The 25159-nt window shown below is 42.0% G+C and overlaps 5 protein-coding genes and 2 long non-coding RNA genes across 8 annotated transcripts; 3 read left to right on the forward strand and 4 right to left on the reverse strand.

Moving 5' to 3' along the window:
• Positions 1-268: 268 nt before the first annotated feature.
• Positions 269-2079, reverse strand: LOC124205513. The gene is made up of 2 exons (XM_046602957.1): positions 1234-2079; positions 269-1159 (listed from the first exon to the last, which is right to left on the reverse strand). Exons 1-2 carry the CDS (start codon positions 2067-2069, stop codon positions 307-309), a joined length of 1689 nt encoding a protein of 562 aa, XP_046458913.1. The 5' UTR covers positions 2070-2079; the 3' UTR covers positions 269-306.
• Positions 2080-2091: 12 nt separating this feature from the next.
• Positions 2092-2886, forward strand: LOC124205514. Of its 2 annotated transcripts, none has more exons than XR_006879358.1 (4): positions 2092-2285; positions 2356-2399; positions 2467-2636; positions 2694-2886. It is a non-coding gene; the product is annotated as an uncharacterized LOC124205514 (long non-coding RNA). The 2 variants fall into 2 exon arrangements; XR_006879357.1 differs by having other exon boundaries at positions 2093-2285; positions 2356-2394.
• A 187-nt stretch (positions 2887-3073) lies between these two features.
• Positions 3074-3588, reverse strand: LOC124205515. Its single transcript, XR_006879359.1, has 2 exons — positions 3351-3588; positions 3074-3263 (listed from the first exon to the last, which is right to left on the reverse strand). It is a non-coding gene; the product is annotated as an uncharacterized LOC124205515 (long non-coding RNA).
• A 703-nt stretch (positions 3589-4291) lies between these two features.
• Positions 4292-6458, reverse strand: LOC124205516. The gene is made up of 3 exons (XM_046602958.1): positions 6325-6458; positions 5395-6242; positions 4292-5303 (listed from the first exon to the last, which is right to left on the reverse strand). The coding sequence occupies exons 2-3, from the start codon at positions 6219-6221 to the stop codon at positions 4493-4495; spliced, it is 1638 nt and encodes a 545-aa protein (XP_046458914.1). The 5' UTR covers positions 6222-6242; positions 6325-6458; the 3' UTR covers positions 4292-4492.
• Positions 6459-6830: 372 nt separating this feature from the next.
• On the reverse strand, positions 6831-9174 carry LOC124205517. The gene is made up of 3 exons (XM_046602959.1): positions 9062-9174; positions 8146-8982; positions 6831-8051 (listed from the first exon to the last, which is right to left on the reverse strand). Exons 2-3 carry the CDS (start codon positions 8961-8963, stop codon positions 7235-7237), a joined length of 1635 nt encoding a protein of 544 aa, XP_046458915.1. The 5' UTR covers positions 8964-8982; positions 9062-9174; the 3' UTR covers positions 6831-7234.
• Positions 9175-13727: 4553 nt separating this feature from the next.
• LOC124205518 lies at positions 13728-20502 on the forward strand. Its single transcript, XM_046602960.1, has 7 exons — positions 13728-14834; positions 15301-15435; positions 15579-15652; positions 16337-16493; positions 16681-16820; positions 17276-17852; positions 19932-20502. The coding sequence occupies exons 1-7, from the start codon at positions 14792-14794 to the stop codon at positions 20078-20080; spliced, it is 1275 nt and encodes a 424-aa protein (XP_046458916.1). The 5' UTR covers positions 13728-14791; the 3' UTR covers positions 20081-20502.
• Positions 20503-21096: 594 nt separating this feature from the next.
• On the forward strand, positions 21097-23633 carry LOC124203546. Its single transcript, XM_046600218.1, has 8 exons — positions 21097-21239; positions 21405-21759; positions 22087-22174; positions 22510-22607; positions 22719-22975; positions 23068-23212; positions 23283-23342; positions 23426-23633. Exons 1-8 carry the CDS (start codon positions 21097-21099, stop codon positions 23612-23614), a joined length of 1335 nt encoding a protein of 444 aa, XP_046456174.1. The 3' UTR covers positions 23615-23633.
• Positions 23634-25159: the final 1526 nt, after the last annotated feature.

A 25159-nucleotide genomic window follows, 5' to 3' on the forward strand; every position in this document is an offset into this window, starting at 1 on the left:
CTAAATTACGGATTAAAATTTGTAAAATAACGCGATGATGAGATGATGGAGATAAGCTGAGATGGACAAAGTGATTAAATCAAATGTAATATAGTAATTATCACCAACGTATTCCTTCTGGTGAGTCCTTGACATGTCTAGACATTATCTACGCCCCTCTTTCTTTTTTGCTTAAAACCGAAACAAAAGAAACGAAAATAACAAAACAAAAAGGGCAAAGGCAATATATTACATAATATGCAAATATTTTTTTATTCATTTCAGAACATTCAATTAAAAGAATAATAACAATTTAACCGGCATCAGTTATAGCTGCAGAAGATAGTCAGTCAGTTCCTCCACATCCGGTGGACTAGCATAGATAACCTGACAAATATTTTTCAATGTCTCCACTTGGTACTTTGTGGCCAATTTACTAAGTTGATTGCCGCTGGTCCTCGTCTTTAAAGATCCAGTGTACAGGAAATTTAGGAAAATCTTGACAATCTCGACATCGAACTCCGCCCCGAATGTGACGACAGATTTCCCCGTGTGGCTGAACTTGTTCAAAGACTCATTCAGGACAGGACTACGTGCGCATAAAATAATCCGATGAGCTTCCATCACCTTAACTGTTCCGGCAAATATTTCGACATCCGTCAACTTCTGATTTGTTGCGGCAGTCCAAAAATCCATCAACCAAGCGTCGTCCATCATCTCATAATAATAGTTGCCGATCGTGCTGACCGTTTTGATGTCGAAAGTGAATTGATTAATTTTGCCATTGCCGTAAGTCATATCCAGCTCCAATTGAACGGTGAAGCGTAGAAGTAATTCCGTGTTTTTCTTCAATTTTTTCGATTCCATTTTCAACCATTGGTTGTTTCCGTTGTATCCCGGCATGTTCCATTTGAGTATCTCCTTCGTGCCGCAATAAACATCTTCAACTTTCAAGCCGAATCTTCGATGCTTGGCGCAGGCGATATGGATCACAGGTTTACTGATTATATAATGGCGATTGGTAGTATGTTGCGTAATACTCCCAATGAAGTAAGCGTAAAAAATGTCTTCTTTTTGATATTGCATCAAACATTTGGATTTTCCGTTTTCAGATCCTTTAAAAACGCACCTAAAAGTGGGCGTGGTTCCATCAAAAAATATTTCCGTATCTTTCTCCGGCCTATTGAGAAAATGAAATCAATTAAAATCAACGTAGGCCTAAGATAAAAATTAATAAGGGAAACGAAACATTACATGATTTTGGAAGAAGAATTAGGTACTTCAATTCCGTTATTTAAAATGTCCATGACATTTGCCATTTGCATAGCTGCCTCTATTTCCTTCAGTGCAACTCGGCATAATCCAGACAGAGATAGAAGCCCGTACTGATTAGCTAACTCGAGCAATTTTTCATCTGCCAACGTTCCCATTGTCTCGCCTGTGTAGATAAAATAAAGAATATTCTCCACAGTTGAAGGTTCCACTCCATCGATCCGGATCTGATGAGGAACGTCTTTTACCGGCTGTACCTTCTCAAATTCGTCTGTAAACGCTCGACTGCGGGCAGCAAGAATGGCTTTATGAGCAGGAAATGATTTATCTTTCACGATTAACTCAACGTCCGGCAGATATTGTTGATTTTTTAGAGCAGCCCATAATTGATCCTTGGCAAGACGATCGCACAGTTGATAGCAATAGCCGGAATCAGTTCCTTCAATGCAAATTCGAAACATAAACGTGCAGTGTCCAACGATCTTTTCGGCAAGTTTAATGGTGAATAGCTGTAGACTTCCTTCATCGCCGATATTCTGGCTGGACATTTCCATCATCGTTGCTGGGCCAATGCCACTACCTTGAATTCCGTATTTGACATCTTCTACTTTCATTCCAATTTTTCCGAGATCAATTGCCATGAAAAATAAAATGGGCGATATGGCGTGGTTCTGCAAACCCACACGGAATACTTTTTCGCCAAGAAAAAGAATCATTTTCGATGCAATTGTTGTCGTTTGTTCCTCGACATTTTCCAGAATCCATTCGTACGGCACAATCATCTTCGGGGTACTAATCGTCTCCGATGCCGATGCCATGATGACGTAATTCACGAATCTGGTGACAATAGACCTCTTGCACCGTGCGGATAGCAGGATTCTTGTAGTCCGACAACGCTGCAATCCGCCATCTTAATAAAACCACACCCTTTTTTTACATTGTGTCTTATGGAAGTATTTTTCTAAGTGCTTTTTCTCTTAGCTGGATAAAAACTTCGACCAAAGAAAAATATAGGAAAATACTACATCATTCAGGTAATCCTTAGCATCTAAGTTTTCCACTATTGAAGTAGTGGATGTCATGTTAATAAAATGTTTTGTACAGGGCATATGGGAATTGTTTACATTTGTAGGAACCAAATATGTATAGTATACTTACAATTTTTAACATTTTCCCACTGAAACACTTGGTAATTGATTTTTCATTATTATTTAGATTGTCATGTGTGTGTGTGTGTCAATTTTACACTGAAACACGATACGGAAAACAAGTTAATGTTGCGAATTGGAGATTTTGAATTGGAGATTTTGTTGCATCTGCCATTGCTGTGTGATTGTGAAGACAAAAATGTTCCATATGTCATGTGTTTGTCCGTTCAAAGCAAGGTAATTTTATAAAATTATTAGTTTAGATGTGCTATAATAAACTCATTCTTTATTTAGCACTTGGACGTGCTTGTGGAGTCTCCCGTTCTGTTATTGCAGCTTGTTCTGTGACTGTACATGAGGGATCATAACTGAAACCACAGATTCAGTCTTTACAACAAGAAATTGAAAAACTTCTCGTTTGATCTCTCTTGAGGGACAATGCTGTGATTGAAAATACAATTGCCATTTGGCTGTTCATTGCCTAAAATCTCATCTTTTACATTAATCTATCAGGTTCTCCATTCCATTTTGTAGATTTTGATATAGAATGTGCATTTCAATCCACAACAAATATGTACAGCATATCGGATTGTTGTTAAAACTATTACATTCAAGAGTTAACCCAGCATAGAGTTCCTTCTGTGTGAATTATTATACGTGCACTACTTGTTTGATACAATTTTTAAATGTTTATTAAGCAGAACTTGAGAAGAGATTAGGATAAAAGACAAGGCCTCTAACAGTATCATCTCTACAAATCAATCCATTTCTTTCCATGAAATAAAGACTTTCTTGTGCCAACACAATCGATATTTGGAATTCCTGTGAAACCTCCAATGCTGTGAGTTTATCCCTAGCCTGTAACTAAAAAAATTTGAATATGTTAGGATTGCATTAAAGAAAAAGTAATGAATTTCATTAGAAGTATCAATTTGGCTGTGGGTTTTATACCTGTTATATTTATGTGCAACAGCCAGTAGATCAGAAACAGCAATTGAGTTGAATGTGTCGACCTCAGAATAATGAGAATATGAAATCATTAAAAATACATATCAACATGATACTGGCTATTCAATCAGGAGATCAGCCCATTAATGAGCTCTTAAAATTGATCGCAGGGCGCAGAAAAGAAGAAGGACACCCTTTGACAACACACTTGTGATAAAACCAACTTTGAAATTTTAGGGGATGCCCAGTACAAAACATTTTATTAACATGACATCCACTACTTCAATAGTGGAAAACTTAGATGCTAAGGATTACCTGAATGATGTAGTATTTTCCTATATTTTTCTTTGGTCGAAGTTTTTATCCAGCTAAGAGAAAAAGCACTTAGAAAAATACTTCCATAAGACACAATGTAAAAAAAGGGTGTGGTTTTATTAAGATGGCGGATTGCAGCGTTGTCGGACTACAAGAATCCTGCTATCCGCATTGTGCAAGAGGTCTATATGGAAAACCGCATTGTTTTAATTCTTATATTTTAAATAAATTATTAATTTTAAAAAGAACTAGTTGGTGTACTCACCAGCTAAAAGTGAATGTTTCACTATACACTAGAACCTAAAAAAAATAATTGTAGCATAGTGAAAGAATAATTCTCAGAGTACCAGAGACTCTACCAACCGCTGGCCAACAGCTAACTGAAATGCCAAGGCGAAGGATAATTTTCCCTTCTAGATGATCGGCAATACCATGAAGCCAACGTACGACCGTCGATCAAGTTCCAAGACGTCATCAAGGGCGCAGCTTATCATCTAGGGACTGATGAGTGATGACTGGGACTGGTACTGGTTAATAGGTGCGCTAAATAAAATACCGAACTTGAGCGTGAAACTCTCATAAACAAATTTTCTTCCAATCTCAAATCCTGAATAATAAAATTGAAATTAATTTTCTCATTTCCCCTGTTGTATTTATTTCACGACCTTGTTAATCAAAACAAAAAAGGGCAATGAGTAATACGAAAAGAAATTAAAAGAAAAATAAGACAAACCGAATTTCTTAATCAGCAAAAACTACACATATAACATTATTTAAGAAACTCGATACAAGATTAACTCAACCGGTGGTTAAATATAGCATTATAGCTATTATATGAGACAATTATTGGTCAATTCTTCGACATCCGGTGAGCTGTCACTGACGTTTAGTTGACACACATTTTTCAAAGTCTCCACTTGGTACATTTTGGCCAATTTACTAAGTTGTTTGGCGCCCTCAGTCGTTTTTAAAGAGCCGGTGTAAAGGAAATTTAGGAAATTCTTGATAATCTCGACATCAAATTCCGACCCGAATGTGACGATAGGTTTCCCTGCTGTGTTGCTTATCTTTCTCAAAGACTCATTCAGGACAGGACTCCGAGCGCATAAAATAACTCGATGAGCTTCCATCACCTTAACAGTCCCGATGAATATTTCAACATCCGTCAACTTTTCATTTGTTGCGGCGACCCAGAAATCCGTCAACCATCCGTCGTCCATCATTTCGTAATAATAGTTGCCAATCGTGCTGATGAACTTAACGTCAAAGTTGAAAAATTTTAAATGACCGAAATCAATTCGACTCTGTGTTTGTGCTGCGAAGTGTAGTAGTTCTGCACTTTTCTGACAATTTTTCGCTTCCAATTTAAACCATTCGTTGTATCTAAAATGCTTAAGGCTGCAATAAACGTCCTCAACTTGCAAGCCGAATCTACGATGCTTGGCGCATGATAAATTTATCACAGGTTTGTTGATATAATAATATCTGCTACACTCTACTTTCCCAGTCAAGTATGCGATACAAATGTTCTCATTTTGATATTGCATCACACATTTTGGTTGTTCGTTTGCAGATATTGTCAATGTGCAGCAAAAGGTAGGCGTCGTCCGATCAAAAAATATTTCCGTTTCTTTCTCCGGCCTGTGTAATAAAGAGGAAAATTTAAAAATCAAAAATTATAAATGTTAACAATTGGAACTATTAAATTCTGGGATAAAAGAAAATATTTTACATGGATATGGAATCAGAAGAAAGTTCTTCGGCGTTGTTGTTTAAACGTTTCCTAACTTTCGCCATTTGGATGGCGTCCATTTCCTTCAGTGCAACTCGGCATAAACCAGTCAGAGTTGTAAGTTGATAGCGATCAGCTAATTTTAGCAAATCTTCATCTGCCAACGTTCCTATCGATTCTCCCGTGTAGATAAAGTGAAGAAAATTCTCCACAGTTGAAGGTTTCACGCCCTCGATTCGTATCTGATTATGAACGTCTTTTCCCGGTTGTTTATTCTCAAATTTGTCTGCAAACACTTTACTGCGGGCAGCAAGAATGGCTTTATGAACGCGAAATGTTTTGTCTTTCACGATCAATTCAACGTCTGCCAGATTTCGTTGATCTTTTACAGCAGCCCATATTTGATCCTTGGCCAGACGATCAGACAGTTGGTAGGAATAGCCGGGATATGCCCCTACGACGCAAATTCGAAACACAAACGTTCGTTGTCCAGTCACCATTTTGTCAAGATCAATCGTGAATAGTTGCAGATTCCCGTTATCGCCGATATTCTCTTGTGTCATTGTCGCCATATTTTCTGGGCCAATGCCACTACCTTGAATTCCGTATTTTACGTCTTTCACCTTCATTCCAATTTTGCCGAGATCAATTGCCATGAGAAACAAAACGGGATTCGGTGCGTGATTCTTCAAACCCACACGGAATACTTTTTCACCCCGAAATAAAATCATTTTCGACGCAATCGTCATCGGTTCTTCCTCGACATTTTCCAGGATCCACTCGTACGGCACTATCATCTGCGGGGTACTAATCGTCTCCGATGCCATGATGACGTATATTTCACGAATCTGGTGACAATATGGAAAACCGCATTGCTTTAATTCTTATTTCAGATGATTAATATTAAAATAAAATATTTTGTGTACTCACCAGCCAATATTTCACTATACACTAGAATCTAAGAAAATGTAATTGTAGTAAGTAAGGTGAAAGTAAAAATCTCAAGAGTACTAGACTCTACCAAACGCTGGCCAACAGCAAACTGAAAGCAAAAGCGAAGGATAATTTCCACCCTCTAGCTGTAGCTGATCGACACGACAACAACAACATGAAGCCAACGTCTCCGCGACACTAGCAAAACGTTTCTTCTTACCTAACCTTGTGATGATAATTTTGATTTCTTTCTTGGAATGGACCCTTGAGGGTTGCTGCATGATGGACACCACAATTCCCTGAGAAGGGATAATATTAATATGAAACCAAAAGTATTGAAATAAAACAGCAAAACTAGTAATTTCATTTGTCGTTCAACAACAGGAACTCGAGCGTTATTACGTCAATTAGGGCGGCGACGGAATTGTGAAACACGTAAGAATTGGATGGAACCGCTTTTTAGTTTCCGTTCATCAGATTTAACAGATGAAGTGAGAAAAAAAAACCATCACAGATAGATAAAAGCCAACCTTACATTACCGGCTATACCTATTTTAATTTTTAAAATCAAATATTGCTATTATCAGGTGAAAAGCATATGGTAGGCGAAAAAATGGATGTTACATTTTTATTTTGTATTACAGAGACAAATGACACCTGCGATACTACTGCGACATAAATCGCGGCAACGGAATTCCGGAGTAAAATGTATAAAACCGGATGACGGGATGGGAAAAGATTTTTTTTTTTGCTAAAAACTGAAACAAAAATCCAAAAAACAATAAAGAGAAAGGCAAAAATGAATTATATGCAATGATTTTCCATGAATTTCTGTATGAAAACAACATTGATACACGAGAATCGTAGAGAACGTTTAATAAAAGAATGATGTCTAATCGACCGGCGATTACAGCTGTATCAGACAGTTGGTCAATTCTTCAACATCCAAAGAATTGGCATTGAGTAGTTGACACACATTTTTCAAAGTCTCCACTCCGTACATTGTGGCCAATTTGCTAAGCTGCTTACTTCTGTCACTAGTCTTTAAACAGCCGGTGTACAGGAAATTTAAGAAATGCTTCACAACTTCGACATCGAATTTTGCTCCAAATGTGACGATTGATTTTGCTGCTGTGTTGCCAATCTTGTTCAACGATTCATTCAGGACAGGACTACGTGCGCGTAGAATAACTTGGTGGGCTTCCATCACTTTGACAGTTCCGACAAATATTTCGACATCCGTCAACTTCTGGTTTGTTGCGGCGACCCAGAAGTCCGTCGACCAAGAGTCGTCCGTCATCTCGTAATAATAATTGCCCATCGTGCTGATGAATTTGAAGTAAAACGAGACTGGGTTGGAAACCTGATCTAAATATAAATCCAAATCTGTTTGTGCTGCGAAGTGAAGTAGTTCTGCGTTTTTCCGACTATTTTTTGGTTCCATTTGGAGCAACTGGTTGTATCCCTGGTGGCAGCAATAAATATCTTCAACTTTCAAGCCGAACCTTCGATGCTTAGCGCATGATAAATGAATCACAGGTTTCCAAATGTAATAATAGTTTCCATTCCTTTTTACTACTCCGGTGTAGTAAGCAACACAAATATCTTCATTTTGATACTGCATCACACATGTAGTTTGGCCCTGTTCACATTTTTTCAATAGCCAAGGGCATCGAAAGGTAGGCGTCGTCCGATCAAAAAATATTTCCGTTTCTTTCTCCGGCCTAAATACGGGGGAAATTAAACGAATAACAATTTGTGTAATCAAGTTCTAGCATGTTGGAAACTTGAAATATATAAAAGAAAAGATAATATTACATGATTTTGGAAGAAGAAAGTTCTTCGGCGTTGCTGTTTAAACTTTTCCTGACTTTTTCCATTTGCATGACGTCATTTTTCATCAATGCGACTTTGCATAAACCAGTCAGAGTTGTCAGTCCGTACCTATCAGCTAATTCCTGCAAATCTTCATCTGCCAACGTTCCCATCGGCTCTCCCGTGTAGATGAAGTGAAGAAAATTCTCCACAGTTGAAGGTTCCATATCATCCATTCGGAACCGAGGAAAGTCTAGTGGTTTCTTCTCAAATTCGCTTGCAAACACTTCACTGCGGGCAGCAAGAATGGCTTTGTGTGCAGGAAATGTTGTATCTTTCACGACAAAATCAACATCCGCCAAATTTAGTTCTTCCTTGGCTGCCCATAATTGATCCTTGGCCAGACGATCGCACAGTTGATAGGAATAGCCGGGATCAGCCCCTTCAATGCAAATTCGAAACGAAAACGTGCAGTTTCCAATAACCTTTTTGGCAAGATTAATGGTGAATAACTGAAGATTTCCTTCATCGCCGATAATCTCATTTGTCATTCTCGTCATCTTTGCTGGGCCGAGTCCACCATCTTGAATTCCCCACAGTACATCTTCCACTTTCATTCCCATTTTACCAAGATCAGCTGCCATGAAAAATAAAATGGGCGATATGGCGTGATTCTTCAAACCCACTCGGAAAACTTTTTGGCCACGAAACGAAATCATTTTCGAAGCGATCGTCATTGGTTCTTCCTCGACATTTGCCAGAATCCACTCGTACGGCACAATCATCTTCGGGGTACTAATCGTCTCCGATGCCGATGCCATGATGACGTATTTCACGAATCTAGTAAGAATATGAAAAACCGCATTGTTTTAAATCTTATTTCAAATGATTAATAAAATGAAACGTTTGATGTACTCACCGGACAAAAATAAAAGTTTCACCACACAATAGAATCTTAAAAAATTTAATCGTAGTTTGTTAAAGTAACTCCCACGGTACCAGACTGTACCAACCGCTGGCGAACAGCAAACTGAAAGCTAAGTTCGAAGGACATTTTCTCCTTCTAACTGATCGACATGACAACAGCTGACGTCTCCGACATTAGCAAAACGTTTCGTTTTACCTTGACCTTGTATACAATCAATAAGGTTTCTGATTTCTTTCTTGGAATGGACCCTTGAGGGTTGGCTACATGATGCCATGATGGACACCACAATTCCTAGAGAAGGGATAATTGTATTTGTCGTTCAAAACAACAATACAGAAACTCGAGATATTACGTCAATAAGGGCGGCGACTTAATTGTGAAACGCGTTGATTGGACGGAACCGCTTTTCCAGTCCCGTTCATCTGATTAAACAGATGAAGTTGAAAAGGAGGCAAATTAAATACTATAGCCTAGTGAGCCTTAAATTTATTTCAAGATCTATTTCAATTATTATAAAAAATAAATAAAATGTTACCATTATCAGCAGGTGAAAAACATGAAGTAGGCGAAAAACAGGGTCTCTTTTTTTGATAATTCATCGTAGCGTTTGGTTGCAGAAACCAACGCCGACGCTCAACACGGCCAACTGCACCGGAAATTCGATTTCTTGCGATCGGAAACAATTTCATTACTGCGCAATAAGATATCACCATAAATTAATTTTCAATATTCAGATGAAATTACTACTCATAATTATAAGAGAACAAAATGTTAAATGCTCTAACCTCATTTGCTGGGACGATGAAACTGCTGTTATATTCCGTCGTTTTTATTCAAATATTCGATTACATCTGCTCTTCTTATACTGGGCGTCAATTTTCTTGCTGGCAACTCGACACAAGTTACTGACAAGGTCGTTATAGTCTGCTGTACTTATCGGCTAACTTGAGTTCAGCTCTTCCATCATTTGGCTAACGCACCCAATAACTCCCGCCCCGAAGTATATAGCACAATCAACTCTTTCTCATAGCGTCGCACATAGGTTCCACGCCATTAATTCTCATCTTGACAGGTCCGCAGTTACTAACTGAGTCCCGGGTCAGGATCAGCAACTATGTGTCTGCCACACCAATTTCTTGTCGCTCACGAAACAATTCGACGTCGTCAAAATTATTTTTAAAAAAATTTCTTCATTTGCTTCGTCGATGTTGGGCAGGTGAAACTTAATGGTCGTCCATTTCGATCCTGTTGAGGATCGTAATAAAAAAGGGTGTGGTTCTTTGACGGAATGCAAAAAGAGCCTAGCGCGATTGTTTTTTTCGGTTTCCTTTTCTCGCAATCATCACAGCGTTGCCGTATAAATCACGGCCGCTATCCACACGGCAACATCTCAAATTGAAACAGCCAGCAGCACCGATACATATACAGAATGGCAAATCAATGTTTATCGTGCCTCTATAATAAACGACGCCAAGGTAGATTAAACACGCCAAACTACTGTAGGCTATATTCCCATTCCAAAGATTTTCATTCAAATAATCAAAAGCGGATCGATTCGTCGTTCTCCGGATGAAAAATTCAAACCATCCACTGAGTATTTACCAGGTATATATACAAGGCCTCCAATTCTTTTTGTTTTCCAATCAAAAATTGATATGCATTAAGATGGAGGAAATTATTCAATGTTTGACGCACGGTCCTTTCCGTTTCCCAGGATTTCGATCGGGGAATGTTGCGTTGGCGAAATATAGATTTCTCGTGTACACATTTAGGAAAATCCCCTTCCAGCATCGGGAGTATAGTCGCTTGTGCCAGGGGGGTTTATTTCTTGGCGTGCATTTGTAATTCCTCGAATTCAGTCCCCCCACCCATTCGAGATTGATCCTTGAAGGATCTCTTCGTGATTATATAAGCGACGAAGAGAAACGAACAATTTCTCCCTCTGCTGTGTGCACTGCAAAAGCTTTTTCGTACACGTTCAACTCTCCCAGGGCAAAACGGCGAGTGCAGGAGTGCAGGGCCAGTGCAGAGAACTCTTTGGGCGAGCCATTAGCGAAGTACACTCGCGAGCACAGGCTCAAATCGACGACGTGATTATTCGTCAATTATTTATGGGTATAGGTGCTGCTGGTGAACTTAGTCGTCCGAATTTATTTGGCGGAACTGCGCTGCGAAAATAAAATAAAAATAAACGAATGGCATTTTCATCTTTCGATTTATTATATAAGAGACGGGCAGAACTAGCCCTTGGGGTCTTTTGAGAAAATGGCGACATCTATCAAGTGCTGCTTCTCCTATAGCCCACCCGAGTTTTTTATTTCAACGCCAAGAAACAGAAGTAGAAGAAGAAAAAATATAAAAAGTTGCCCCGTGTGTTTCTACTACACGCCAAAAAACCCAAACGATCTCTCTGCTTCGCTGGCGGTGTGAACCCAGCCGGAAGGAAAACTGGGTGGGGTGTGCTATGGGGTCTCTTCTTGCTGGTCTCTCCAAATAAATGGCATCTGAAGAAGAAGAAGAAGAAGGATGTCTATAATAGTTGCTGGAGAGGAGAGAAGAGAGAAAAGAGATCTCCCCCCTGAGGAGCTGATGGATGTTTTCGTGTAATAGGAGAAACAAAAGAGAGCGAATGGATATAGCACACACAGCAGACTACTATTCCTTCTGTAATAAAAAAAGACAAGGAGAGAAGAAAATATAAGATATCCCCCACCACCCGCACTAGATAGTCGATGGAGTGTATCCAGCGCACCAAAAACATTTGGCGATATTATAAAACAAAAATAAATATAAGCGATACTCTTTCTTGTATGTGTATCTTTATGATGATGAGTCTATCTCAATGATGTACGAAATGCGCTTATATAGACGTGGTATAATACTAACAGACACGGTCATCTATCCCGTGTCTTCCGCACCTTTTGTGACGCGCTTCCGCCAAAAACGACCGGAGCACCGAGACTCTGATTCAATTCGTGCAGCAATTTGATTGAGATTCATGCACACAGCACACAACGACTATATTGCCTTGTTGCCCAGCACATCGCAAAATATCGACTCTCTCTATATCCGAGCTCTTTTTCCAGGAGCTCCGGCCCGGCTCCTGATTATTATTCCGGGCCGCGCTAGTGAATATAAGGAGCCGCATATAAGGAAGCCCACCGAAACTGCAATCAAATCAATCTCCCGCAAAAACTTGTACTATATACCGCGGTGTGTATGTACATGGTATACATGATACTGGGTAGTACTGTTACGTATTAAATGCGCATGCGAGTCAAGTACTGGGCTGTGGGCTGCACACGCGGGAGCCCATCAACTCTGTCACGGACGGACAGAAAATTTTCCTTTTTTTTTTCTCAGGAGCTGCCAGACACACACACAAACAACACGCCAAGAGGAACAAATCCCAGCCAATCTATTTATTCTAGACGGCCATATAGAAGTCGGTCAAAAAACAAAAAATGTCATTCGAATTTTCCCGCGTGAAAAAAATCAAATTTCAAATAGTTCGACTTTGATCTGGTATGAGTTGACAAAATGGCTGCCGCCCCTTTTTGTATCCAATATCAAAAAGGTCAACTGTTTATAGACTTTACAATTCGTGTGAGACATTATTATATAGTAGTTGCTCTATATACTGCCACCCACCAAACAAAAACTTGAAGTGATTCTTGTTTCATTTCTTTTATAGACAGACAGAAAGAAAGAAAGAAAAGAATAGAGTAGCCTGGCGTGTGTACATATAATATATATCATATTGGGGACAGCTTTTGTGATGTCGTCTCTATATGTACCAGCCAAAGAGAAAAGGAAACCGATAGAGCAAAGTAGAGAATAGAATAGCGAGCGTCGATCTCACGCGTCACTACATTTTGGCAGTCTCCAAAGACCGTCGCCGGCGTCGTCTATACAGCAGCACACAAAAGTTTTGCACGATAACAAAAGATGTGATGTCTCTATACGTACGTATATAAAAGACATTTCTTTTGATTGTTTTGTTATACTATTGGATGTGACGTCATCATTTATAACGCTGTTATTATTACAAGAGGAGTGTGAATATCCATCAGCGAATTTGTTTGAGGCTCCCATCATTTTGGGTGTTGGGAGAAACCTGAGAGATGTATCGCAAAGGCGTCGGTGGGTGGGTGTGTGTGTTTCACGGTGATTAGTAGACATAGTGTGAGGAACAATTGCGAGTCAGAGTAGATCGTCTTGTACAAATAGGAGCGACGTCGTCGACGTCGTTGTCAGGAGTGTGATGGTTCCTTGATTAATTGCCTGTCTCCTATGGGAGGAGGGTGGGTATGGCCGGGCGTCATCAAGGATTTAACACCCACCCGAAAACACAGGAAAATGTTTTGTGCTGCTCCGGCGGCGCGGGGCTTAATTTGCCCAGTCAATGTGATACTTTGATGTGTGTATAGTGGTGGTGGTGGTGGCCCGGCTATTTTTTATCGTTGCGGCTCATGTCGGCCAAATGTTGTCTGTGCGTGAGCGTCTAATATCGCCTACAAATATATACCGGGCGTTGCGTCAGGTGCGCCTGCGCCGAGTGGGTGGATGGGTGGCCTCCACCCTCTCTATTTGTTTGTGTCTCTCGCAATCCAGGCCGGGTGGGGGGATGAAAACGGAACGTTTGCCAGTGACACTCGCCCAGAAAAATTGGTGAAATCCAAGTGGACGGACATATAAACTTTTCTTCTCGACGGCCCGGAATTCTTCTATTCGTTGTGACCCGGTGGGACGAAATCGGACACTTTTATTTTATTTTAATTCCGGAATTCTAAAACTAAATTGACACTCGGATATGTTGCGACATTTAGTTTAAGTGACGGTGTGGCATATTTCAGTGTTGGCCCAGCAATTGGCTGGAAGTAGTGAATCTTCTCCTGCCCGTCGTCGCTGTGAATTGTTTGTGTGTTTGTCTATACTGCTGGGCGGATGTCATTTGCATATCGCACTTGGCCGGACAGAGAATGATGCCGTGCCGAATCACTTGCGGCCGCCACTGCAGTTGATTTTCCGTTTCAACAACAACAACAGACCAGAGAGAGACGGACCGAAACATTTTCCAGCCCAGCAAAGCATCAGAGCTTATAGAGAAACTTTCCCGGCTGGTTGGTTTACGTCGTCAGCTGCTCTTCACACTCGACTAAACTTCGCTCTTCCAAAAGTGTCATTTCCATTTGGCCGATCCCCTCCCCTTTGCTCTTGCCCGTCGTGTCCTACACTCCCGCAAAACACCCGCAACTTTTTCGTTCAATTTTATTACATTTCCATCACAACGTGGAAACCCGACCAGACTGTGTCATAGATATCGGCTCTATAATAGAGAGAGAGAAAAAGATATTTTTCGATGAGAGTGAAAGTGAACCGGGCCAGCTGGTGAGGTACGCAAAAGAGCATTAGAGACCCCCCAGCAGCAGCAGCGCACGAGATTCAATTTCGTTTCTTCCTATTTTCTTTTTTCCCATATCGAAGGATTTTGATCTTTTTTATTTTTACATTTTTTTTTTCGATCGACTTTGTGCGACTTCAATGGTCGGCCAACGAGTTCCGACAATCACTTTGCCCGCAGCATCGTCGTTCGGATTCACAAAGTGCTGCTGCCGCTCCTCCTGGTGAATAATATCTAACCGGAATTTCGTCACAGTTTGTTCTGCTGCTGGTGGTGGCGGATCGAAGAAAATCAACTTTTGTTCGCTGGCTGGAAGGATGTCGATTTTCTACCTATCGGTTTGGCAGCTTCTCTTTCACGGTAAGAATAAATCAAACATTGATTCTTTTTTAGATTTTCCGTGTGACGCAAGTTTTGTGCGACAAGTTAAAGACCCACCCGGCCATCATGGGTGGGCAGTAAACCGTGAGAAAGACCTTTCTTTTTATCTCGTGTCAATCGACACAATCAAAGGCCACGTAATATAGACAAATGCTATAGGCAGACAGAGATATCCAGCAGATGTTTCCTTATCCTTTTTATCTCTTCTCTTTTTGCTGTGACGGATGACGAATGGATGGGCATGTTGCGGAACACAAGTTGCTCTACCGATTTATTAATTTGTCTGCCGGCCGGCCGCCGGTGTAGAGCCAAACCCCCAAATAATAATAATAACGAAATGAAATAGTAATCAAGACATTTACTTTTTTTCTTTTTATGGATGGATGAATTATACATCGGATGGATGTGGGGCCGGTTTTTTATGATGGCCGGATATGATGAATAGGTTCGTTAGCGCTGCGGATCATTGGCGTCGTGGTGCCGTCGGAGGTGGTGGCCGGCCGGGACGCCCTTCTTCAGTGTCATTACGATCTGGAGGGCAGCTCCTTGTACGCCCTCAAATGGTACAAAGGATCGCACGGTAAGCGTTTCGCCCCCCCCCCCCATACACAGACACAAATCATAATCAATTATTTGATGACGAATTTGTTTCTCTTTTTTCTTCTCCCGCGACCCGTTTTGGCGACGATTTGTCGACGCCCGTCACGCACCGACGGACCACAGAATTCTATCGGTTCATCCTGAAAGAAGTGCCGCCCGTCCAGACTTTCCCCTGGTCCAGTATCACCATCCACCATGCAAGTTATTCATCCATTTCTCTTTTGATTTCATTTTTTTTTGAATAGCGCGCGCTCGTGCTCCGATAGGATCTAATGTATAAATCTATTCCCGCCATCCAATGAAATCAGCGAAATCATCAGGGACTCTCTTGTGTGTGTTACATAATATTATATTATGTATATAGTCTTAGATCCATTCACATGAGGAAAAAAAAAGATCCGATCCTGCAGGAATAAAATAAAATCCGATCCTGCGGGAATACAAAAATCCCGCAAAAATAAAAGTTTCGGGATTTGAGTGATTTCTTTTCAAAAGGGGGGATGGGAGGTGTCACACCGTGTGTGTCGTATATTCGTTACAACAAAAAAAATCCTTGCCGAAGAGTTGGGAATGAAATTAATTTTGGTTTTTTCGTTGCTGGGAATCCGGCCACCAGACTAGACAGGATCGATCCGCCCTTTTTTTTTCACTGTTTGTTTATCCCCGTTCGTTTCTACTTTTAGCTCCCGAAAAACTTTGTGAGTGGAATGAAGAAGAATCTCTGCTGACTCGGCGCATTTGTTGAATAATCCATCGGAAATCCAAAGTTGCCGCTCTTTCTATACAGCATCTAATACCGAATTCGTCTGGAAATTGACGAATGTTTGTTTGTTTGTTTGTTTGTTGTGTTGATTTTTGTCTGCTGATGGATGAAAGCGCAGGAGGAAACTCGCAGCCGGTTGTTCGCAGCTCCGCTGGCCGGTAGGGTCCTGCTAAGGAACGTCACAGCGGCAGCCGAAGGCGTTTACAAATGCGAAGTCTCAACGGAGGCTCCTTACTTCGACACGGATTACGAGGAGGCTAATCTCTCCGTCGTCGGTAAGTCGATTATTCAAATTCAAAAATTTGTATTTTCCCGCTAGAATTAAAATCCAACATGGCGGATTATTCTTTTCTCTTTTCACTTTTATTAGAGTAGATGTCGTGATTATATTTTGATGATTTTACAATTTTTTTTTTGTCTTTTTAATTCAAATTTTGGCGCCATTTTGACACGCACGCACAGAAGTGACAAGCGAGAATCCGATTATCAGCTGGTTGCAGGGCCGGCTCGATTGGGAGTACGACGACGTCTTCCATTTCAAGTGCTCCATGAACGGCACCCGCCCGGCTAGTCAACTCTCCTGGCTCCTCAACGGCCAACCAGTAATATTAGAAAACTAATTTTATTTTTTCAAATTTCCCGCGCTCCTGATTTCCATTATATGACGAATTCCGCCGTACTCTTAATCAATGTCAATATATTTTTTTCTTGGGAGAAAATTTTAAATTTTATTTTCCCGGTGGTTGATGATGAATGAGCTCCTGTCAAGACACGCGCCCCTTCAGCTCCTTTACTCCTGTCATTAATTCCGGCTGCCTTTGGTTGAAAGCCCTCCCGTCCGGGCGGTGGGATCTAAATAGGGCGGGATTAGCTGGCGAACCCCTCCTGAAAATTCCCACTCCCTTTTTTTGATATATAAGACGAGTGGGTTGTGGGTGGGTAGGAATTCAAACGAGTTTGATTGATTGCTTTCAACTTTTTCTATTTTATTTCCAAAAATATTTGAAAAAATAAAAAGAAGTGACGTGTGTGTTTTGATTGGGTAATGTGTTCCCAGGTTCCATCATCCATGATCGAACCCTACGATCCAGTGCTCATTAAAAGCGACTTGACATCTTCGGCGTCGGTGGCGTCGGGTTATTCCGGCCCGGCCCGGTTGCTGTACAGCGCCCAGCTGGGACTGCGCTTCAAGATGCAGCCGCATCTTTTCCTGTCGCCGACGGGCTCATCCGATCAGTTGGAGTTGACGTGCGTCAGCCGAGTGGGTGGACTCCGCAAGGGCGGCGATGTCCTTGTCGAAGGCCGGGCCAAGTGGATTATTCGCCATCCGGCCAAAGATGACGACGACGGCCTCGGTGGTGGCAGTTCTTCCAGCAGCGGAATTAGGCGGCAGGCCGCTCAAACTGTCGATAACTGGGCCGGCATCAGCAGCCGGGATGACGACGTTGATTACGACGATGATGTCGACGTCGATCAATTGGGCGGAGTCGGTGGAAGGAGGAGCAAAGAGAAAATCCTACCAAAAGGAAAGGAAAACGACGACGTGGAAGATGATGAAGATGAAGATGCTCAATCCATTTCCGATTCCGAGAACCCGTCCCGTCGGACTCAGCCCGTCGTCGGATCGCATCCAGGTAAAAAAAACTTTTTTCAAATTTTTTGAATTTCCCGCCAGACTTGAATAGAGTTATAAACTAGATTTCATAGACTCTTTTTATTTTTTATTTTTATTTGAGTTTTCTTCCGGAGAGATGGATTCGGACTGTGCAGACGAACCTTTTGATTGAGACTCGTTAACCTCCACTGTGCTGGGCTACTACGCTATTGCCGCCCATGCCATAACTTTTTATGACTTCTCGCTCGCAACTTTTTCTTCTCCTTGGATACTTAATATTCACGCAGCTATACTACTACACACACACACGTGTGTAGTAGGAAGGGGGAGGGGGGAATGGCTGCACTCCAAAAAGAAAAAGTTTGTGATGGGGGAAATTTATTGGATATTTTATTATTTTGTTTTTCATCACCCACTCGACACTGCACTGCACTGCACACTGAACTGGAGGGTGTGGCCGGCAATATTTATTAGCCGATAGTTCGTAAAATTTGGCTGGAAGGGAAATATTCTAATGGATCCGGCGATAATAATCTTGGCCGGATTTTATTATTAGATTTTGTCGGTGTGTGTGTGTGTGTGTGGGGGGGGGGTTAACTAAAAAAGACAATGACGTTGGTTCATGGCGAATTTATCATCGCGTATTTCATGGATGAAAATGTTTAATTCCGGCCGGAATTCCGGATTACAAGAATATATCCGATGGATGAAATGGATGGATGGATGGGGGGTGGACGAATAAATAAAAATCCAATCAAGGACTATATTTCCATTGCTATGCAGTCGACAGGTCCTACAGTCCTACCCACAAAATAAAATAGAAAATGAAGATGGATGAGCTCCTCTCTTCCGCCCCCCTTTTTTCATTCCGGATGCCTTTAAAGAGAAACACTTAGTCTCTGCTGTTGCTGTTCTTCCGTATTTATATGGCCATTCCGTCTGAATGGGATTTATGACCGTGAGGATCCCAGCGCGTGCGGAGTAGATCTATCCACATCTGAATAGATATTCTAATCCAATCATCAAAATTAAAAACCGGAATTGAAGACGGAAGAGACTATGGTGATTTGAATATATTCACCAGCGCCTACTACATCCGGTTTTCTCTATCCATCGATCGATAGTACCTGAAATGTTATAGTATACCGGCAGTGGGGGGTGGGGGGTGGTGAGTGGGTGGGGCTGGGTGTTTTCTTCCAATTTGTCGGAATAAGAACAAGAGAGGAAAATGGGCCTCCGCCGAGAGATAAATATATCTATAGACGCGTGCCTATATCTCTCTTTTTCACATCCGGTTTATGACATATCTCCTCATATTCCGCCCCGGAATAGAAAGATACGCCGCCTGTTTTATATTTGTGTTTCCTTTTTCGTGCGTATACGTATATTTGGATATGTGCGCATTCCCTTTTTTTTAATAAGTATACACGCGGAATAAAGAAATAAGCTCTCGAATCTCGATATCCATAAATATCCGATGCGGAATGATGAGAATAAATCCTCACACAGCAGCAGGAACAGCAGGATCGAAAAGGAAGGAGGGGGGGAAATTGAGCTCGAGGGCAAGTTATTTTGCGGCCGGAAGGATTTTTTGTTTTTTTTTCTCTTCCGCATCATTTCGTGTGTGGTATAAAGGAGAGAATAAATTCCGCGATGACAATCTGTTGGAGAACGCAGATTGTTCTACGCGCGTGGGAGATATATAGACGGTCTTATTATATTAAAATTTGGCGCGGGTATTGAATCAAAAAAAATAAAATTTTAAAAATGTGACGGGAATAATTCAGGCGGGAAAACTTTTGACTTTTGAAAAATTTAATTTACGTACGCCCTTCCAATTTGCACGTATGGATTTGATTTCTTATTCAATCAATCAGCGACATTTTTATTTCGACGCTTTTCTTTACATTATAGAGTTGCCCCGGGCAACTGGCAGCACACGCTTCATTAATTGGAATAACGAGCTCTCCGGAATCGACTGATGTTTTATTATTTTTTATTAAAATCTTAACGATTAAATTGAAATAGATTTCAACTAAAAATGAAAAATTTCGTGATTTTTGTTATTTATGTTGTTGTTCACGTCGTCAACACACAGGTCGAGTCAATAACAAAAGCAGTGCCATCAACAGTAGTAACAAGACGACTGGAGGGCCGGCAGCACTCGTCGGACTCCAGCACGTCTTCCTTCTCTCGGCCGGCAGTTTGACGATCCTCATTTTACGCTCCGTTGCCGTCGGCTTTTGATGTTTTCCTTTACCCTATTCCTTTTCCCACCCACCCACTACCGTTTGATAATATCTCTCATCTTTTTGCGGTTTTGATTTACCCCCCCCCCCCCCTCGATTTTTGTAACGTATACATATAACAATACAATCTATATATATATATCTATATATAATGAGATATCAATCTCTCTGTCGTCTACTCGTTTGTGTGTCGAGATAACAAAAAACAGCCATACATATTACATATACCTATTGCGCCATATGCAACGTGATTGGATTTTTCTTTGATATGTTTGTGATGCGGTTACCCCGCCCCGGGGGACAAATGAAAAGAAAGCGCCGAAAGAAAGGAAATCAATGAAACGATATACTATTATTACAATTAAAAAGATAAAAGAATAAAAAAGAAAACATTGAACAAATACATGTCAATTTATTTGCTATTCGTTATTGTGTCTATCGGTTTATTTTCTCAGCACCACACAATATATGTGGTGGGTAAGGGTTTGATTGAGTTGCGTGATGGGAACAATAACCACATGGCATGTTTGGATAATATTTATACCAAAAATGTCTAACAACAACCACACAGGAGGGACGGACAAGAGCCAACGAAATTTAATGATGTCCTTTCTCTCTGCTACGCTTATTCAAACTCGTCCATCGACTTATTCGGCTCCTATATATAAGACCCAGGAGCTCTTATTGTCCCCTGCACACGCCGGACGAGAGACTTCATTTCGCCTTTCTCCTTAATTCCGAGACTGTTGTTGTGTTTTTGGTACAAGGCCCGCCGGCGGTGGATATCGTCCACACTCCGACGACCGCAGTTGTCAGGAGCCAAAGGAGCCGTGCTGTGCTGCTAAAGCTTGTGAATGTACATACGATATATTAGGAGCCGCATCTTCTTGTTTTTCAGTCGAGTTACTTCGCCCTCCCCCCTGGGGGGATTAAAAGTTGAACTTGCAAAACAGGAGCCCAGGAGCTGCCAGCCAGCCAAACCCCGGAGAGAGTCGACTTGTGTATAATTCCGACATGTCGAACATCAGAAGTAGAGTAGCGTCAGCTTCTTTTTCTTCTTCTTCTGCTCCTGCTCCTGGCCGGCGTTGCAATAATAAACCAACCGTCAGCATCGCGGGACTAGACGTCGTTCACGACACGGCCAGTCACACCGCAAGGTATATACCCCCCGACGCCCCCCTTTTAAATGGCTAAGTGGCTCATTTTTATTCGGTTATTCAAAGTAAGCCTGGGGGAAAAAAGAAATTGAATTGAACATTTTTGGCGGGAAATTTGAATTTGAAAAACTAATTTGATGGAATGGAATTTGATTCTCACTTTAGGCGATTGATTTGGATCGTGTCGTTAATGTCGTGCTTGATCCTGGTCATCGTTCACGGGGCCAGTCTGGTCCAGCGCTACCGGACGTATCCGACGCGCGTCCAGCTCGACGTTTCCAATCGGCAGGGCATTGCGCTTCCGGCCGTGACCGTCTGTCCGCTCGATCGATTCGACCTCAACCGTTTGCAGCTTCTTTGGCGTCGGAGGATTGACGACGTCGCCAATGCAACTGGAACTGGAGCGACAAGGACGACGCCGGATGCGACGGAAAAGTACTACCAACTGGCCGACGTCATGCCCGTCCAAGAGTTATGGCAAGAGATCGCCTATTCGGACGTCGAAACTCTTTTCCCTTTGGTAATTTGATTCAAGTCCGTCCGTCGGTCCGTCCACGTCCCTGTCCATTTTCTTTGAGATATCCGCCGGGTGGGCGGGGACAGTTTTGTTGTTGGGCAACTCTAACGAGAGGCGCGGGCAAACTGGGTGGACGGAGGGACGTGGAACTTGTGTGTGTGTGTGTCGGACGTGTCGTTATTCAATCTAGTTACTTATGTGGGGGGCCGGCCTATCAAATCGAATTAGACTAAATTCCATTATTATTATTTGGTCCGTCTATCTTTTACATATTTTGTCCGTTTCTTTTATTATTTAATTCCAACGGCCTGGCGCTTATATATAACCAAGTGCTACATTGGTCGAGGGCGGGACTGTCAAAGCGCCGGAACCTTCCAGCCGGTGTGGACTCCATCCGGAACTTGCTTCACTTATTCCAGTAAGCAAAAAATTTTCAAATCAAATTCCAAATTCCGGAATAATTCTTCGTGTCAATGTGAAATCCCATCACCACGTCTTGGTACAATCTCTTTTTATTTTGGGTGTGTGTGTTCAATTGAATTTGGTTGGTGTCCTTTGATGTGTGTCACTTGATATACGCGTCGGCGTCTAAATAAGTTGGCACAGCCGGAAGGCTCTCACCCGCGTGTACTCTTCGCTTCCGTGATCCTGTTTGATCCTTTTCTTTTTGTTAACTTAATGACCTCTGGAGTCTCAAACAAATCTTTTTCTTTTTTCGGTATAATGTAATGGAAACTCTACAAAAAAAAAAAGGTAAAGTCGACACGCTAAACGGACATTTTAACGGCCTCTACGCCCGTCTCACCATTAGTCACCAACTCGACGAAGTCAACACATTTTCCGGCTGGAAGGTGAGTAACAAAATACAAAATTTAAATATTTCTTTAAGCTGGACGACAATTTTTTTTGGATGGGCGTCGGGGTGGAGCCGATTGTAAACCCCAAAGTGAATTATACGTTAGGTGACAGTTCATCCGGCGGAGGACTCACCTTGGCTGACGTCTTCACGGGCTTATTCCGAGATGACGACTCGTTACCAGCGGCTGGACAACGGAAGTGCGGGCGGGATGGTCAAGTCGCAGTTTATGAACATTCGACTGGCGCCAAAGGAGTTTGTGCGGATCGATCACCCGCTCCAGCCGTGCCGCTCCGGAGCGAACGGCCCGGATTGCGAAATTGAATGTTTCCAGCGGGCCGTGACTTCAGTCACGAACTGCAGGTTTTCTTCGATAATTTTATTTTTTCGGGAGAGACTTTTGGGATTCAAATTTTTGGCGGGATGGTTTTGTCCGTGTTTTGTTTTATTGAAAGGCTTCCGTACATGAACTTGACATCGGCCGGGATTCCCTACTGCAATTCCAGCGCCAGCGTCAAACAGACGGAGGAATTAGTCGCCCGGCTCATTACCGAAACTCGTAGCCAATTGAAATGCAATTGCATCGAATCCTGTTCCAAGGTTTAACTATACAAGTTCGACTCTCCTAATTCAAACTAATTGGATTTTAACTCACGACACTTTCAATTAGGTGGTTTACAAGTACGAGAGCGAGTCCCATACCGTCCTGACGGACTACGGCCGGGTCAAAGTAAATAAATAGAGTCATCTATACAATTTATTGGGCTGTATAATATTAGATATTTGAATAACGTTTGAAATTATATTTGAAAGATATTTTATGAGACGGCCTTGTGGGTGACTGTCAACGAAGTGCTGGTCTATTCGCCAGTTAAACTCCTCTGCGACGCCGGCAACATCCTCTGCCTATTGCTGGGCGCTTCGGTGCTCAGCTTTGTCGAGACGGCCGACTACCTCGCCCACAAATTGATGGCCTTGCGCTTTTTCAGCCCATCGAAATAAAATAAAAATAAAAATATTTTTATCTTTCTAGAAATCGATCGATATTATATTTTTATTTTACTGTTGGTGTATATCGCCATTTTGTCTATTTTATTTCTGTTATATAACAGATAAATGGATAGATTTAGTATAGAGTTGAGATTATTTAGCTTTTGACTCTCTCTGCTGTAGCATCTGCTGCCCGGCTGCCCCGGCCCGTGGGCTTGTTGACGAGCCTCTATTGATTTCGTGTGTCCGCGTTTTGACGGAAGTGTGCTGCGAGACGGGAATCGTCAAAAGGGCGTCGACGTGCCCATATCTCCACTCGCTCAATGTAACATCAGACATACCCCCCCCCCCCCCCCCCCCCAAAAGAAAAAAAAAAGCTTCTTGGGAAAATGGCTGGCCATGCAGCTCTCTCCATCAATAAATGGCAAGTTCTATCTATATCGTCTATATATCGTTATACTGAGCCGGCCTATACATGTACGAAAAGTTGAACATCCCCAGCAGAATATAAGCCCGGCCAGCGCGCTAAAGTTCGCCCCGGATATAACTGGCCAATTATACAAGTGACCCATATATCTCCTCCGTATGATAGTACTAGTTCCTATACATGTACAAGAAAGTTAATATGCAATAATAGCGCTGCTGCTGGGCCAGCAGCTATATTTCGACGGATGCCATCTCTCTCTCTTTCTCTCTCAAATGTCCGCCATTAAATCAAACGGCCGTCGGCGGTTGGCCCGTCTCGGTATGATGATTATTATTCCCGGCTAATCATTTGAGAGAAGTCCAGCAGTCTGCATTGCGGCATATAATCAAGGTGCACACTATTTGCATCTCCCAACTTTTGATTTCAAAAATAAAACGGATAGAAATGCTGGGCGACTTTTGGTAGCGCGGGTGGGACGTCATTTAGAATGCGAAACGTTGGCGTTTCATTAAGCCTCGACTGAGTGAAAGTTGAGCTCCAGTTGGCGCTATATGGCTGGATGTGTGTCTAACGTATTAAACGAGTTTAATCACGTCCAGCAGATGTGCTGTGTGCGCTATACATATGGTCCAGCCGCCCAGCGTTTCTCTCTCTCTATACGTGATCGAGAAGATCCAATTAGTCACCCGTCACCATCAAGACGTTGGCTAACGAGACACCACTTTAGACGCTGCCTAGCTGCTCCCCAATGCCAATGCGAATCTACGCAATGGAGGAAACATAACTTTGACCCTTTTTTTCCAACTTCCAGCATGTACTGGATGGCTGGATGGCCATGGATTCGCCCCGGCATATATTCATTTGGCGAGAAAGAGCTGAAACTTTTGCTTCCCCCTTTTTTCTTTCTCTAAAAGAAATAGCGCAGCACACGCAAGCCGGGCAAAAGTTCCGCTCTAATTACAATCAGCCCTTGGTGAACTGTAGTATGGCATGGTATATATGTATAACATATCAAGTCGCATTTGGATTGGAGACGAGAGTGAATCGCAGAAATAGACAGAGAAAACAAGAAAATGAGCCGGCCTCGGCTCCAAATCGATATAGCTGGGCCATTGGGAACTCGAGCGCTA

This window comes from Daphnia pulex, chromosome 10 (genome assembly GCF_021134715.1).
Source record: "Daphnia pulex isolate KAP4 chromosome 10, ASM2113471v1".
Lineage (NCBI taxonomy): Eukaryota > Metazoa > Arthropoda > Branchiopoda > Diplostraca > Daphniidae > Daphnia > Daphnia pulex.